A 15,721-nucleotide genomic window follows, 5' to 3' on the forward strand; every position below is an offset into this window, starting at 1 on the left:
CTGGGCAGCTACATGCAAAAGAATGAAATTAGAACTAACACGATAAACAAAAATAAACTCACAATGGATTAAAGACCTAAATGTTAAGGCAGGATACTATAAAACTCTTAGAGGAAAACACAGGCAGAATATTCTTTGACATAAATCACAGGAATATCTTTTTGGATCCACTTCTTAGAGTACTGAAAATAAAAACAAAAATAAACAAGTGGGACTTAATTTTAAAAGCTTTCACACAGCAAAGGAAACCATAAACAAAATGAAAAGACAACCCACACAATGGGAGAAAATACTTGCAAAAGAAGCAACTGACAATGGATTAATTTCCAAAATACGCAAACATCTCATGAAGCATTATATCAAAAAACAAACAACCCAATCAAAAAAACAGTCAGGTCTAAACACACACTTCTCCAAAGATGATATACAGCTAAAAAGCACATGAAAAGATGCTCAACATTGCTAAATACTAGAGAAATGCATCAAAATTACAATGAGGTATCACCTCAGAATGGCTACCATCAAATAGTCTACAAACAATAAATTATATTGGAGAGGGTACAGAGAAAAGGGAACCCTCCTACACTGTTGGTGGTAATGTAAATTGGTACAACTGCCATGGAAAACAGTATGGAGGATCCTTAAAAAACTAAAAATAGAACTATCATACTACCATATGATCCAGCAATCCCATTCCTGGGCATCCATCCAGAGAAAAACCATAATTCAAAAAGATGCATGCATCCCAACTGCAGCACTATTTACAATAGACAAGACATGGAAGCAACTTAAATGTCCATGGACAGAGGAATGGCTAAAGAGGATGTGGTACATATACACAATGAAATATTACTCAGCCATAAAAAAGAATGAAATAATGTCATGTGCAGCAACATGGGTGGACCTAGAGATGATCATACTAAGTGAAGTAAGTCAGACAAAGACAAGTATCATGTGATACCACTTATATGTGGCATTTAAAAAAATGATACAAATAAACTTATTTAAGAAATAGAAACAGACTCAGACTTCAAAAACAAATCTATGGTTACCAAAGAATAAAGGTCAGGAGGAGGGAAGGACTGGGAGCCTGGGATGGCATATGTACCCTATGATATACAGAATGGATGGTCAACAGGGACCTGCTGTATTGCATAGGGACATCTACTCAATATACTGTGATAACCTAAATGGGAATGAAAATATGCGTATGTAAAACTGAACTACTCTGCTGTACAGCAGAAGTTAACACAACATTGTAAATCAACAATAATTCAATTAAAAAAAAAAAACTAGAAACCACTCTGGGAAGGAAGAAAGAAGGGCTTTCAAAATATCTTAAAATTAGAGACTAAGGAATCATTCTCACATGTGACATGAAAATGTTTCTGAAGTTTATACAAATTTAAAGTGTCCTCTTTAATTACCCTCGTTTTAAATTACTATTTGCCATTTCCTTACATTTTCTACATCTTCTGTCTCTCACCCCAACCATATACACATCCAAATCAACCAAAAGACATTTAACATTTATCTGTCTCCCTCAGGTTTAGCAGAGTCCTATTACTTTGTTACTGTATTTCCCTGAAAAATGAACTAAAACACAGTATTCAGATTTTTTGTTGTTGTTGTTAAACTTCTCCATGAAAGTCTGTGTGTAATATGATTAAAATAATTTAGCCTTGCTTCCAGGAAAAACAAAGCTGGAGGACAGGTATGTTATACCATCAGGAAACTAAAGAATACTCCCTTCCCAAAAAAAAGAATGGTTTCCCTACCATATTTCTGCAGGCAGAGTAACCCTTGATGTTGAAGACCTATTACAGTAAGACTGCCTGACTGTAATCATTTAGGTCAATTGTCATTGTTCCAAGCTGAAATATTGTTTCTTTACAGTATTACTTCTCATCTTTAGCAATTCCCTATAGTCATGTGCCATATTTCACAAGGTAAAAGCCATTTGTTCAAATAGTAGAATTTAAAAAAAAAGGGGCACCTGATCTAGGTAAACAGAAGTGTCACCAACACTTTGCATTTATGGAACATTTAGGAAAAGACAACCAACAGATTTACTTTCAAGTCTGTAAAATCAGTCTATCACTTACTTCAACAGAAGCCAGGGATTAGCAGTTGTTACTATCATTTCAATCTTTTTGTTTACTAGATAAAAGCTGTGCCTAATTCTTATTTGTAATCCAAATTTTGGCATTTTGATAACTGTTCAACATCACTTTCCATATGAATATCAGAAAGTATTCCATATAACAATGAAAAGTAGTTTTATGTTATATGTACATATACATATTTGTATATTAAAAGATATAAAAATATTATTATGGAATTTTTTTAATATCAAAAATATATTTAAAAGCAACACACTAAGCATTAACTCCTTGGAAGCAAGACCTGCTCCGTTTACTCACCATTATACCACCAGTACAATAATGAGTTCAAATTTATTTGGACCAGGCACTAATGGTGCTCAAAAAGTACTTTCTTTAGGTTTACTAAGAAATAATTCACATACAGTAAAACAAACTCTTTTTAGATGTACATTTCTACAAACTTTAACAAACTTACATTGTCATATAACCAGAACAACCAAGGTAGAGAATATTTCTATCATTTCAAAAAGTTCCCTTGTACCCCTTTGCAGTTAATTCCATAGTCAAGTCCCACAAAACCATCACTAATCCAGTTTCTGTCCTTATAGTTTTACCTTTTCTAAATTATACAGTAAATTCATTTTTTAGTCTGGCTTCTTTCACTCAGCATCCATGCTATTGCTGTATCAGTAGCTCACTGCTTTTAATTGCCAAGTAGTATTCAACTGCATGGATATACCATAATTTATCTATTCACCATTTGATGGATGTCTGAGTTGTTTCCAGTTTGGGGCAGTTATGAATAACACTGCTTAAAAACCTGCATGCAGGTTTTTGCTTGGACATATGTCTTCATTTGGGGGGAATATATATATATATATATCTGGAGGGGAACTGCTGGATCATATGCAATAATTATTTCTGAGTAAAAGAAAAATGTCCCAATATTTCAAGTATGAGCCAAATATACTGCCACTTCAGTAACATTTATTTTTTGTTTCTAAGGTTTCTAAAGTATTAGACTCTCTTAGGGCTGTGAAACGCTCTCAACCTGCTTTTTCCATCTTAGAAGTCTGGGAAGGCTCATAGCTATCTTAAGATTTAAAAAATCACAAACAGTTTTAGTCCACCACTCTTATAGTTTCTTCACTGATACCTATTGAATAGGTATCTCAGTAGATACCTCTAGCAGCTCTCAAAACCTACTGATTATCTATTTGATTCCAGTCAGTTCCCTATGCCAATACCACACTCACAGTTCTTTCTAAGATTATTTCCTTACCCTGAAACCCCTCTCCCTTCCTCCCTCTTCTACTCCCCGCAAACAACTTAAAAATGGGTTATTTCGAGGTTGTCAGGGTTCTATGAGGAGACTACTACCTTTGGTTAGATCTTTGCCCTGAGCTCCTTCATCCAACTTGATAGCTTCACTAGGAGCCATTTAATATGATCCTTGCCCTGAAAAACCTTAATCCATTGGCAAGTTTTATCAATGGTTGTGAAGACCACATCTTTAGTCTGAATTTTGCCTCAAGGATGAGCTTAAATAGGTTTTTGTTTTTCAAACTTTTAACAATTTTATCTCATAATTTTTGAAGTCTAAGAACAGCTAACTCTACAAAGCAAAGGTAATCAAGACAGTGTAGTACTGGCTTAAAAGCTTATATACAGATAAATGGAATAGAACTAAGAGTCTCAAAATAAAACCATGTGATATGTCTCTGGTCAGGTGATTTTTTTTTTCTTTTTTGGCTGTATCCACAGCATATGGATGCTGGGCTAAGGACTGAATCTAAGCCACAGCTGCCAGATCCTTAACACATTGTGCCACAGTGGGAACACCTAACCAGGTTACTTTTGTCAAGGGTGCCAAGACCATTCAATGGAAGAAAGAATAGTCTTCCAAATAAATGGTGCTGAAACAAATGAACATCCACATGCCAAAGAATGAAGGTTGATGCTTATCTCATACTATAAAAAAGCCCTCAAAATGAATCAGAGACTTAATTGTAAGAGCTAAAACCATAAAATTCTCTAGAAGAAAACAGAGATAGATCTAAATGACCTTGGATTTAGCAATGGATTATTAGATATGACTCTAAAACTACAGGTAACAAAGAAAAAAAATAGATAAATCAGACCTCATCAAAATTAGAAGCAGGTGACTTTTTCAATATTACAAGGCATCTAATTCCTAGAATTTCCATATTCCCTTTCATTTCTGCTTGCAAAACAGCCAAGTATTTTCCGAACTTGTCTTTTTCTTACAATACAGTGCAAATACAGCTAGTAGTAACAGCACATACTAATAATCTGTTTTCCAATCTCTTCCCTTAGTTCATGAGACATCTCTTAGACTTTCCAAATTACAAAAGGTGATGGTTTAACTTCAGCACTATTCGCAATAGCCAAGACCTGGAAACAACCTAAATGTCCATTGACAGATGAATGGATATATAGATGTGATATATACACAATGGAACACTATTCAGTCATAAAAAGAACAAAATAACACCATTTGCAGCAACATCGATGGAGCAAGAGACTCTCATACTAGTGAAGTAATTCAAAAAGAGAAAGACAAATACCATAATATCACTTATATCTGGAATCTAATATATGGTACAAATGAACCTATCTACAGAAAAAAACTCATAGACATGGAGTACAGATTTGTGGTTGCCAAGGGGGAGGGGGAGAGGGATGGATGAGAGTTTGGGGTTGGTAGATGCAAACTATAGCATTTGGAGGGGGTAGGCAATGAAGTCCTGCTGTATAGTACAGGGAACTGTATCTAGTCACTTGTGCTGGAACATGATAGAAGATAATGTTAGAAAAAGAATGTATGTGTATATGTAACTGGGTCACTTTGCTGTATAGCAGAAATTGACAGAACACTGTAAATCAACTGTAACAATTTAAAAAAAAAAAAAAACCTCAGAAAACTAAAAAAACCCCACAAACAATCTGATTTAAAAATGGGCAATAGAAGGAGCTCCTGTTGTGGTGCAGGGGAAATGAATCCAACTAGGAACCATGAGGTTACAGGTTCCATCCCTGGCCTCGCTCAGTGGGTTAAGGATCCGGCCTTGCCGTGAGCTGTGGTATAGGTTGCAGATGTGGCTCAGATCCTGCATTGCTGTGACTCTGGCATAGGCTGGCAGCTGTAGCGCCTATTAAGACCCCTGTCCTGGGAACTTCATATGCTGTGGGTGTGGCCAAAAAAAGCAATAAATAAATAAATAAATAATATATAAATCAGTAAATAAACACTGGCAAAAGATGTGAATAGACACTTCTCCAAAGAAGACATAGAGACGGTCAACAAACACATGAAAGATGTTCAATATCAGTAATAATCAGTGAAATGTGAATCAAAACCACAATGAGATGTCACCTCACACCTGTAAAAGTGGCTTTTATCAAAAGGACAAGAGATAGCAAATGCTGGCAAAGTTGTGGAGAAAAGAGAGCACTGTACACTGGTGGAGGCAATATAATTTGGTACACCCAATATGGAAAACATTATGGAGATTCCTCAAAAATTAAAAATACAACTATCATATGATCCAGCAATCTGTAAATAAATAAAAATCCACCTCTGGATATTTATCCAAAGAAAATGAAAACACTAATTTGTCATATACCTGCACCCCCAATGTTCACTGCAACATTATTTATAATAGCCTAGACATGGCAACAAACTAAATGTTCATCAACAGATAAAACAGGTAAAGAAGACATGCTATATTTACCTGAATATTATTCAGCCATAAAAAGAATGAAATCTTGCCATTGTGACAAGTAGATAGACCTCAAGGGCATTATGCTAAGTGAAATAAGTCAGAGAAGGACAAATATCATGTGACCTCACTTATATGTAGAATCTAAATAAGAACAAACACCAAGTTTGTAGAGAGAGAACAGATGAGTGGTTGCCAGAGGCTGGTTGGTGGGAGTGAGGAAATGGGAGACGGGAGCTAAAGGGTACAAATTTCTAATTATAAAACAAATAAGTCATGAGGATGTAATGTATGACAAGACAACTAAATCATACTATACTGCATATTTGAAAGCTTCTAAAGGAGTAGATCTTTTTTTTTTTTTTGTCTTTGTTGTTGTTGTTGCTATTTCTTGGGCCGCTCCCGCGGTATATGGAGGTTCCCAGGCTAGGGGTCAAATCGGAGCTGTAGCCACTGGCCTACGCCAGAGCCACAGCAACGCGGGATCCGAGCCGCGTCTGCAAGCTACACCACATCTCACGGCAACGCCGGATAGTTAACCCACTGAGCAAGGGCAGGGACCGAACCCGCAACCTCATGGTTCCTAGTCGGATTCGTTAACCACTGCGCCACAACAGGAACTCCTAAAGGAGTAGATCTTAAAAGTTCTCATCACAAAGAAAAAAGATCCTGTAACTATGTACAGATATTAACTAGACTTACTGTAGTGAACACTTCACAATATATACAAATATTAAATCATTATGTTGTACACCTAAAACTAGTATAACATTGCATGTCAATTATACCTTAAAGAAACAGGAAACAATCTTAAAGCATTTACCCAGTAAGAAAAAATTTAATGTATCTGAGAATTTAAGTCACTTACCTTAAGCTGTTATCATCTTCCTCTTCATATGATTTGATTTGTGTTGGAAAAGACCTAGATCGTACTTCTTGCTGATCTCTCTAGTTAAATGAGTAAAGGTAAGTCATATAGGAAAACCCCCACAAAACTAGGATATATTCAATTACCTTTCTGATAATTAATTATTTCAGAATTGTCCACAATTTCTATAAAATCAAGGCAGAGAATTATAAAAGTTTTTGGTATAAAAATAAGGTCTCTAACAATGTAGTTTCACCCTTCATTCATTCTTAGTTAAGAGAGTCAATAATAAGGGAAAATTTTAAGAATGTTAATACCTTTATATGATTCTAGCTGACTCCTGCTTCCCAACTACATTAGAGCTTCCGTCTCTTGTAACATGCAAAGCAAATAAGGCTCACAAGAAATTAATATATAAATAAATTTAATGGGTAAAAAACTTGTCTGATATTAGAAAAATTTCCATGTTAAGAAGACCACATAGAAATGAAAGTGCTACAAATGAAGCACCAAGAGTAGCAGCTTTGGGGGAAGATATATCAATTTGAAAGTAAGAAAACAAAAATTCATTGTGGCAAAAAGTTAAGTCCATTAGAGGACTCTGAGCAGAATACATAATAATTTTTTTCTACTATAATTCTGGATTTCTTTGTTCAAATACTTTCCTGCTCTTTAGAAACTGACAAAAACTAAAAGATGTAAAAAAAATATTTATTTTTCAGTAAAATATTTAATTACAAATGCAACTAGCAAAACTGTAACCATTATCTAAATACATTACCTGAAATTTTATACGTTTCTTATTCCTAAACCAGCAAATAATGATGGATCTGTGTAAGGTATTAAAATAAAACATTGCTGATTCTTCCCTGCCCCCATAAACTCCAAAGTGGGTGGGATGGGATATAAATGAAAGAGAATTATAATTAAATGAGAATTAAAACTGAAAAAAGTTTGAAAACAGCTACTTTCTTCTTCTAAGGACTACTACTATCAATTAATAATGGGAATGTTGATGCATAAGGAGGGATGCTTAAAGTAGAAATAACCAACTTGGTAGCCAGAATGGGGCAAAATATGCTTACATTGCCCAGTGATACAACCTCACTACTTTCTTCCTGACTATAAGTCTGATTATGGTCTAGCCCTAAGAATCTGAGTTCCATCCAACTGCATAGTTTAAGGAACAGGTTACCATCTGAGTATTAGTGGTAACTGTTACCCTTTATTCAACTTCTGTCCACTTGTTTCCATCCTTACTGAAATACCAGTGTTAATTCTATGTAGCTACTCTCAAATTATTAATCTTAAAATAGCGGGAAAGATTATTAAATATTAATGCTCCTATCAATTAGATGATCGGAATATCTAAGTGGAAAACACTTTTTTAGTACCTTATAGAAAATGTGTGCTTATCAAAACCATATACATGCGTATAAACACATACCAATGCATATATAGGTGTTCAATGTATAATAATTCATTGATCTGAAAATTTATGGGCACTTTTCTGTATGTATGTTGTACATTAAATTAAAAAGTTAAAAACTAGCACTTACATGGAATTATTAATAACTTCACAGTTACTTACTATTACTTCCTCAGCTTGTCGAACCAGATCAGCAGTTTTTGCCTCTAATTCTGCATTTAAACGCCTAAAAGCAAAAAATAATTTAATAATTTGGACATACTGAAGACTGTAATACAAAATAAAAGCAATTAAATTTCAATAACTACACTTTTATCAACAAACACCAAAACACACACATAACATTTTAATTTTAAAATTAACATAACTATTAGAAAACTTATCTCCAAATCCCCAATTCTTTCTTCTTTGTGGTGGAAATTCAAATGGTGCAACTCCTAGCTCTCTCTGTCCCTTAGTTCTGTTGGAATGATTTATTTGGGAAGAATAAAGTGGATGGCATCAACTCACTTCCACTCTCCATCTTCTTGAGATCAACTCCAGTGGGGACCACGGGAACAGGAGTGGGGCAGAGGCCTGCTTTCAACTGAGGTGTCAGGTGACTGGGAAGGTAAATCTGGGGTTTAGTGAGCAGACCTGAGGTGGCTCACACTTCAGCTACATACTTCGGTATCAGTTTCACCAGAAATAGAGGTGATTATTTTTACCTCCACCTGTGACTCCTTTTTTTCCAATCTATCTGCAATCTAGCAAAGAATTGGAATACTATACGGCCCAATTAAGACTACAAGAATAGCAATGACATTGAAGGTAACTTTTTAAAGGAAAAAAATTGCTCATCCAATCATTTTTAATATTCCCTTCTAATTTTCATCTGTAGCACATATGCAATTTTGTACTGTCATCCCATAATAATATAGATGAAATATGTTTATCTCTATATATAATCTTTATAATCAGTGCTTTAAATGGCTATAAAGCATTTTAATGAGTTGAATTTAACATTATTACTAAACTGTTTCTCTTGTTAGTTCAAGTCCCCATCTCAGTTTTAAAGGTTAACATTCCAGTAAATATCCTCAAAAACATGTAACTTTCAAATTCTATTCACAGGTCACATTTCTAGGCTCTTTAGAAGTTTTATGAAGAAAATAAAGCAATTTTTAACATGAAATATTTTACTGTTTATTTGTTTAAGGTATGTGATTCAGAAGTAACACAAAAGCCAGTGATGACCCCCACTCCCAAGGGGGAAAAAAAAAGCAGTATCTTATCTCTTACAACAGTCTGATGTTTTAAGAATTATTTTTAAATCTTAGGATGAGTTAATCAAAAGAAAAATATCTAATAACGTCTTAAAAGTTGTATTCAAAATGCCTTTACCTGATTTTTCACATTTCCCTAGTAAAACCATTAGAGGTTCTGATCAATAAAGATAACTAGGAAGGCCATTATTCTTCTGCTGCAAACCTATGAAAATCCTGGATAAAATGTAACAAAGCCAATACTGCTAAACTCAAACTTGGGCAAGGAAAATACCCCAGTACTAAAAATAAAGCAGCAACTCAAAATGAGAGCAGTAAACAGGAACAGGAGCCAAAACGGCTTAACAGCTAGAAATTGATGCACATGAGAGAGTCATGAAGGGCTACACCTGTGAACCACAGACTACAAAAACACTACCCATAACCTTAGGTGAACAGAAATGAAACTAGAGCCAAGTGTGGAAAAGATTCTCTTGTGAGTAATTAGAGCACACAGGATTGTAGTCCAAGTTCATCTTACCCAGATGGTACAGGGACACCATGCCAAAACTTTAATATAGAAAGTTGGCTTTGAACCAGTGAAAACTCTGATAAGCTAACAAAGTTAAATGCAAAACCACCATTAGGGACATTTACTCATCTATAACACATGCAATTCTCTCAGAAAGCAAATCCTGCTAAAGATGATTTCATGAAGTAATAAATTGCATTAAGAAACAAGTCCTCACAGGGGACAATCAGCAGATGAAACAAAATTTGCATCGTAAGAACTGGAGATCATAAAACAATCTAAGAAAGAATCTTAAAGCACTTTAAAAAAAAAAAAAAGAAACCATTAAGCAAGAACCAGCCATTGTGAACACATATTCAAAAAACAAACAAAAAAACCCAAAAAACAGTGAATTTGGAAAAGAACCAAAGAGAAATCACATAAATGAAAACATAGTTAATGTATTTAAAAACCCAAATGCAATAGATAAGCTGAACAATAGAATGTACTGAAGAGGGAATCAATGAATTAGAAGGTAGATAGAGGAAATCACCAGCAAAGAGGTACAGAGAAAAAAAAAAGATAAAGATGCAAAAGAGAGGTTAACATCCACTAAAGACAGGCTATATGACAAAGAGATTTATGCCTATCTAATAGACATTGCAGAAGGAAACCCCACAGGAGGAAATGTCAAAATTTGAAGAGATTCATTGAGCATAGTCTGAAGCTGGGGAGCGTGCTATGTCCAGCTCTGTTCTTTCTCAGAACTGTTTTTCAGGGTCTTCTGTGTATTCATACAAATTTTAAAACTATTTACTCTAGTTCTGTAAAAAATTCCATTGGTATTTTCACATGGATTGCAATGAATTTGTCTTGCCTTGGGTAGTATGGTCATTTTAACGTTAAATCTACTAATCCATGAATAGAGTATACCTTTCCATCTCTTGGTGTCATCTTGAATTTCTTTCATCAGGCGATAGTTTTCTGAGTACAGGTCTTTCACCTCATTAGGAAGGTTTATTACTAGGTATTTTATTCTTTCTGATCCAATCATAAATGGCATTCTTTCCTTAATTTCTATTTCTGATAGACTGTTGTTAGTGTATAGAGATGCAACAGATTTCTATATATTAATTTTGTATCCTGCAACTTTCCTGAATTCATTGATGAGCCGTACTAGCTTTTTGGTGGTGTCATTAGGATTTTCTATGCATAGTATCATGTCATCACCAAACAGTAACAGTTTTACTCTTTCCTTTCAATTTGGATTCCTTTTATTTCATCTTTTTAATGTTGTCTGATTGCCATGGCTAGGACTTCCAATACTATGTTGAACGAAATTACTGAGTGAACATCTGTGTCTTGTTCCTGATCTTAGAGAAAAAGCTTTTAGATTTTCACTACTGAGTATGATGTTAGCTGTGGGCTTCTCATCTATGGCTTTTATTATGTTGAAGTATGTTCCCTCTATTACCCACTTGGTAGAGAGTTTTTATCATAAATGCATGTTGAATTTTGTCAAAAGATTTTTCTTGCATCTATTGAGATGATCATATGATCTCTTTCCTCTTTTGTTAATGTGGTGTATCACATGGATTGATTTGCAGACAGTGAACCATTCTTGCATACCAGGTTAATTCTCACTTGATCATGGTGTATGATCCTTTTAATGTATTATGGTTTGGGTTTGTTAATGTTCTGTTGAGGATTTTTGCATTTATGTTCATCAGTGATATTGGTCTGTAATTGTCTTTTCTGTAATACCTTGTATGGTTTTGGTATCAAGGCGATGCTGGCCTTATACAATGAGTTCAGAAGTGTTCCTTCCTCTGCAATTCTTTGAATAGCTTGAGAAGGATAAGTGTTAACTCCTCTAAATGTCTGATAGAATTCATCTGTGAAGACATTTGGTCCTGGACTTTTATTGTTTGGGAGCTGTTTTATTACTGATTCAATCTCATTACTAGTACTTGGTCATATTTTCTATTTATTCCTGATTCAGTCATAGTAGATTGGACCTTTCTAGGAATTTGTCCATTTCTTCCAGGTTTTCCATTTTATTGGCATATAGTTAGTTATAGTCATCTCTTATGATCCTTTGTATTTTGGTGGTGTCAGTTGTAACTTCTTTTTCATTTCTGATTTTACTGATTTGGGCCGTCTGTTTTTCTTGATGAATCTAGCTAAAGGTTTATCAATTTTGTTTATCTTTTCAAAAAACTAGCTCTTAGTTTCACTAATCTCTGACACTGTTTTTTTTTTAAGTCTCTATTTCTTCTCTAAATTCTCTTATTTCTTTCCTTCTACTAGCTATGGGATTTGTTTGTTCCTCTTTTTTCTAGTTTCTTGAGGTATAAATTAGGTTGCTCATTTGAGATTTTTCTTGCTTCCTCAGGCAGGCTCATATGGCTATAAACTTCCCTTTTTAGAACTGCTTTTGATGCATCCAAGAGATTTTGGTTTGCTGTGTTTTCATTTCCATTCGTCCCCAGGAAATTTTTTTTTAATATCTTCTTTGATTTATTCAGTGATCCGCTGATTGTTTAGTAGTGTATTGTTTAGCCTCCATGGGTTTGAGTTTTTTGCATTTTCATCCCTGTATGTAGTTGATTTCTAGTCTCACAGTGTCATAGTTGGAAAAGATGCTTGATATAATTTCAATTTTCTTAAATTTACTGAGTCTTGCTTTGTGGCCTCACATGTGATCGATCCTGGACAAGGTTCCATGTGCAACTGAAAAGCATGTTTATTCTGTTTTGAATAGAATATATATAAAAAATGAGTACATTTGGTCTACTGTGTCATGTAAAGCCAGTGTTTCATCATTGATTTTCTGTCTGGACGATCTGTCCACTGATGTAACTGGGGTGTTAAAGTCTCCTACTGTTATTGTGTTATTGTCCTTTATGTATATTGTTATATACATTATTTATTTAGGTGCTCCTCTGCTGGGTGCAATATATTTACAATTGTTATATATTCTTCTTAGATTGATCTGTATATCATAATTCTACAAAGCTACAGGAGTCAAAACAGTACAAAAACAGACAAATAGATGAATGGGATAGAACAGACAGCCTGGAAATCAACTGACACTTATATGGGCAATTAATCCATGATAAAGAAGGAAAAAATATTCAATGAGGAAAAGAGAGTGTCTTCAATAACTGTGGCTGGGAAGACTGCTGCTACATGTAAAAGAAATTAGAACATTTTCTCATACCATATACAAAAATAAACTCAAAATGGATTAAAGACTTAAATGTAAGACCATAAACCATAAAACTCTGAATAACATGGAGGCAGAACACTCTGACAAAAATCACAGCAGTATTTTTTTTTTGAATCTGTCTTCTAAGGCAAAAGAAACAAAAACAAAAATAAACAAATAGGACCTAATTAAAATTAAAAGTTTTTGCAAAGGAAAGGAAATCACCAACAAAACAAAAAGACTGTCTACTGAATGGGAAAAAATATTTGCAAATGATATGACCAACAAGGTCATATCCAAAATATATAAACAGCTTATACTACTCAATATCAAAATAAAAACAAAAACAAAACCTGGTTAAAAAATAGGCAGACAACTTGAATAAAAATTTTTCCAAAGAAGACACACAGATGGCCACCAGGCACATGAAAAGATGCTGAACATTGCTAATCATCACAGAAATGCAAAGCAAAACTACAATAAGATACTACCTCACACATGTCAGAATGGCTATCATGAAAAAGACCACAAATAACAAATGTTGGCAAAGATGTGCATAAAAGGGAAACCTTCTCCACTGTTTATGAGAATGGAAATTGGAGCAAATTGGAGCAATCATTGTGGAAAACAGCATGGCAGTTTCTAAAATAATTAAAAATATAACCTCCATACGACCCTGTGATCCACTCCTGGGTATATATATCCAAAGGAAATGAAAATACTACTTTGAAAAGATCTATGTACCCCAATGTTCACAGCAGTATTTACAACAGCCAAGATATGTAAGCTACCTAAACAGCCATCAACAGATGAACACATAAAGATTTGGTATATACATACAACAGAATATTATTCAGCCATTAAAAAGAATGAACATTTGCAATTTATAACAATACGAACGGATCTGAAGGGTATTATGTTTACTGAAATAAGAAAAAGACAAATACTGTGTATTATCATTTACGTGTGAAATCTAAAAAACAAAGCAAATGAATGATGTAACCAAAGAGAAACAGATCTACTCAAATAAAGAATAAAATAGTGGTTACCAATGGGGAGAGGGAAAGGAGAGGGGCAATATAGGAATAGGGTGATTAAAAGATAAAAACTACTATGTATAAAATAAGCTACAAGCATATATTGTACAATACAGGAAATATAGCCAATATTTTATAATAACTTTTTGTGGAGTATAATCTATAAAAATTTTGAATCCCTATGTTGTACACCTGAAACTAATATCATAAATCAAATATACCCCAATTTAAAAAAAATGAGAAATATTTGAAACTTAAAGAATATAGCAGACACATGCACCCGCATGTTCATTGCAGCACTATTCACAAGAGCCAGGACATGGAAACAACCCAAATGTCCATCGACAGAGGATTGGATTCGGATGATGTGATATATATATACAATGGAATACTACTCAGCCATAAAAAAGAATGACATAATGCCATTTGCAGCAACATGGATGGAACTAGAGAATCTCATATTGAGTGAAATGAGCCAGAAAGACAAAGACAAATACCATATGATATCACTTATAACTGGAATCTAATATCCAGCACAAATGAACATCTCCTCAGAAAAGAAAATCATGGACTTGGAGAAAAGTCTTGTGGCTGCCTGATGGGAGGGGGAGGGGGAGGGAGTGGGAGGGATCGGGAGCTTGGGCTTATCAGACACAACTTAGAATAGATGTACAAGGAGATCCTGCTGAATAGCATTGAGAATTTTGTCTAGAAACTCATGTTGCAACAGAACAAAGGGTGGGGAAAAAAAGTGTAATTGTAATGTATACATGTAAGGATAACTTGATCCCCTTGCTGTACAGTGGGAAAAAAAAAATAGAATGGATAAGCAGTGAGGTCCTACTGTACAGCACAGGGAACTATATCCAGTCTCTTGGGATAGACCATGATGGAAGATTTTATGAGAAAAAGAATGTAAATCTATGTATGACTGGGTCACTATGCTGCACAGCAGAAATGGACTCAACACTGTAAATCAACTATCCCCTAATAAAAATAAACATAATTAAAAAAAAAAGAATATAGCAAAAGACAATACTTTTTTTAAAAAAAAGAGAGATAATGCTGACAATTTTCCAGAAATGAATAAAGATACAGATCTCAAGCAGAATTAAGAAAACAAATCCATACCTGTACACATCATAGTGAAACTGCAGAACTTCAAAGATATGGGGAAGTCTTTAAATTTCAAAGCAAATATTTTAAAAGAAGAGAGAAAAATAGTTTACCAGCATGACTATCTTAAAAGCTGACAGTAGATAGCTCATTCCTATCCCTAGATTCCAATGGACAATGAAATGGTTTTTTTTTTTTTTTTTTTGGTCTCTTTGTCTTTTTAGGGCTGCATCCACAGCATATGGAGGTTCCCAGGCTAGGAGTTGAATCGGAGCTACAGCTGCCAGCCTAGGCCACAGCCATAGCAAGGTCAGATATGAGCCACGTCTGCAACCTACACCACAGCTCACAGCAACGCCAGATCCTCAGACCACTGAGTGAGGCCAGGGATCAAACCTGCAACATCATGGTTCCTAGTCGGATTAGTTTCCATTGCACCATGATGGGAACTCTGAAG

General features: G+C 34.6%; 1 protein-coding gene across 3 annotated transcripts in view; it reads right to left on the reverse strand.

Moving 5' to 3' along the window:
• Positions 1 to 15,721, reverse strand: part of TEX9 (testis expressed 9) — an 81,233-nt gene that overhangs the window by 60,372 nt on the left and 5,140 nt on the right. For all 3 annotated transcript variants that reach the window (NM_001244599.1, XM_013992952.2, XM_013992953.2), the window contains 2 exon segments: positions 6,717 to 6,796; positions 8,308 to 8,371. In NM_001244599.1, coding sequence (NP_001231528.1) covers positions 6,717 to 6,796; positions 8,308 to 8,371 — 144 coding nt within the window.

The sequence above is a fragment of the Sus scrofa genome, chromosome 1, assembly GCF_000003025.6.
Source record: "Sus scrofa isolate TJ Tabasco breed Duroc chromosome 1, Sscrofa11.1, whole genome shotgun sequence".
Classification (NCBI taxonomy): Eukaryota; Metazoa; Chordata; class Mammalia; order Artiodactyla; family Suidae; genus Sus; species Sus scrofa.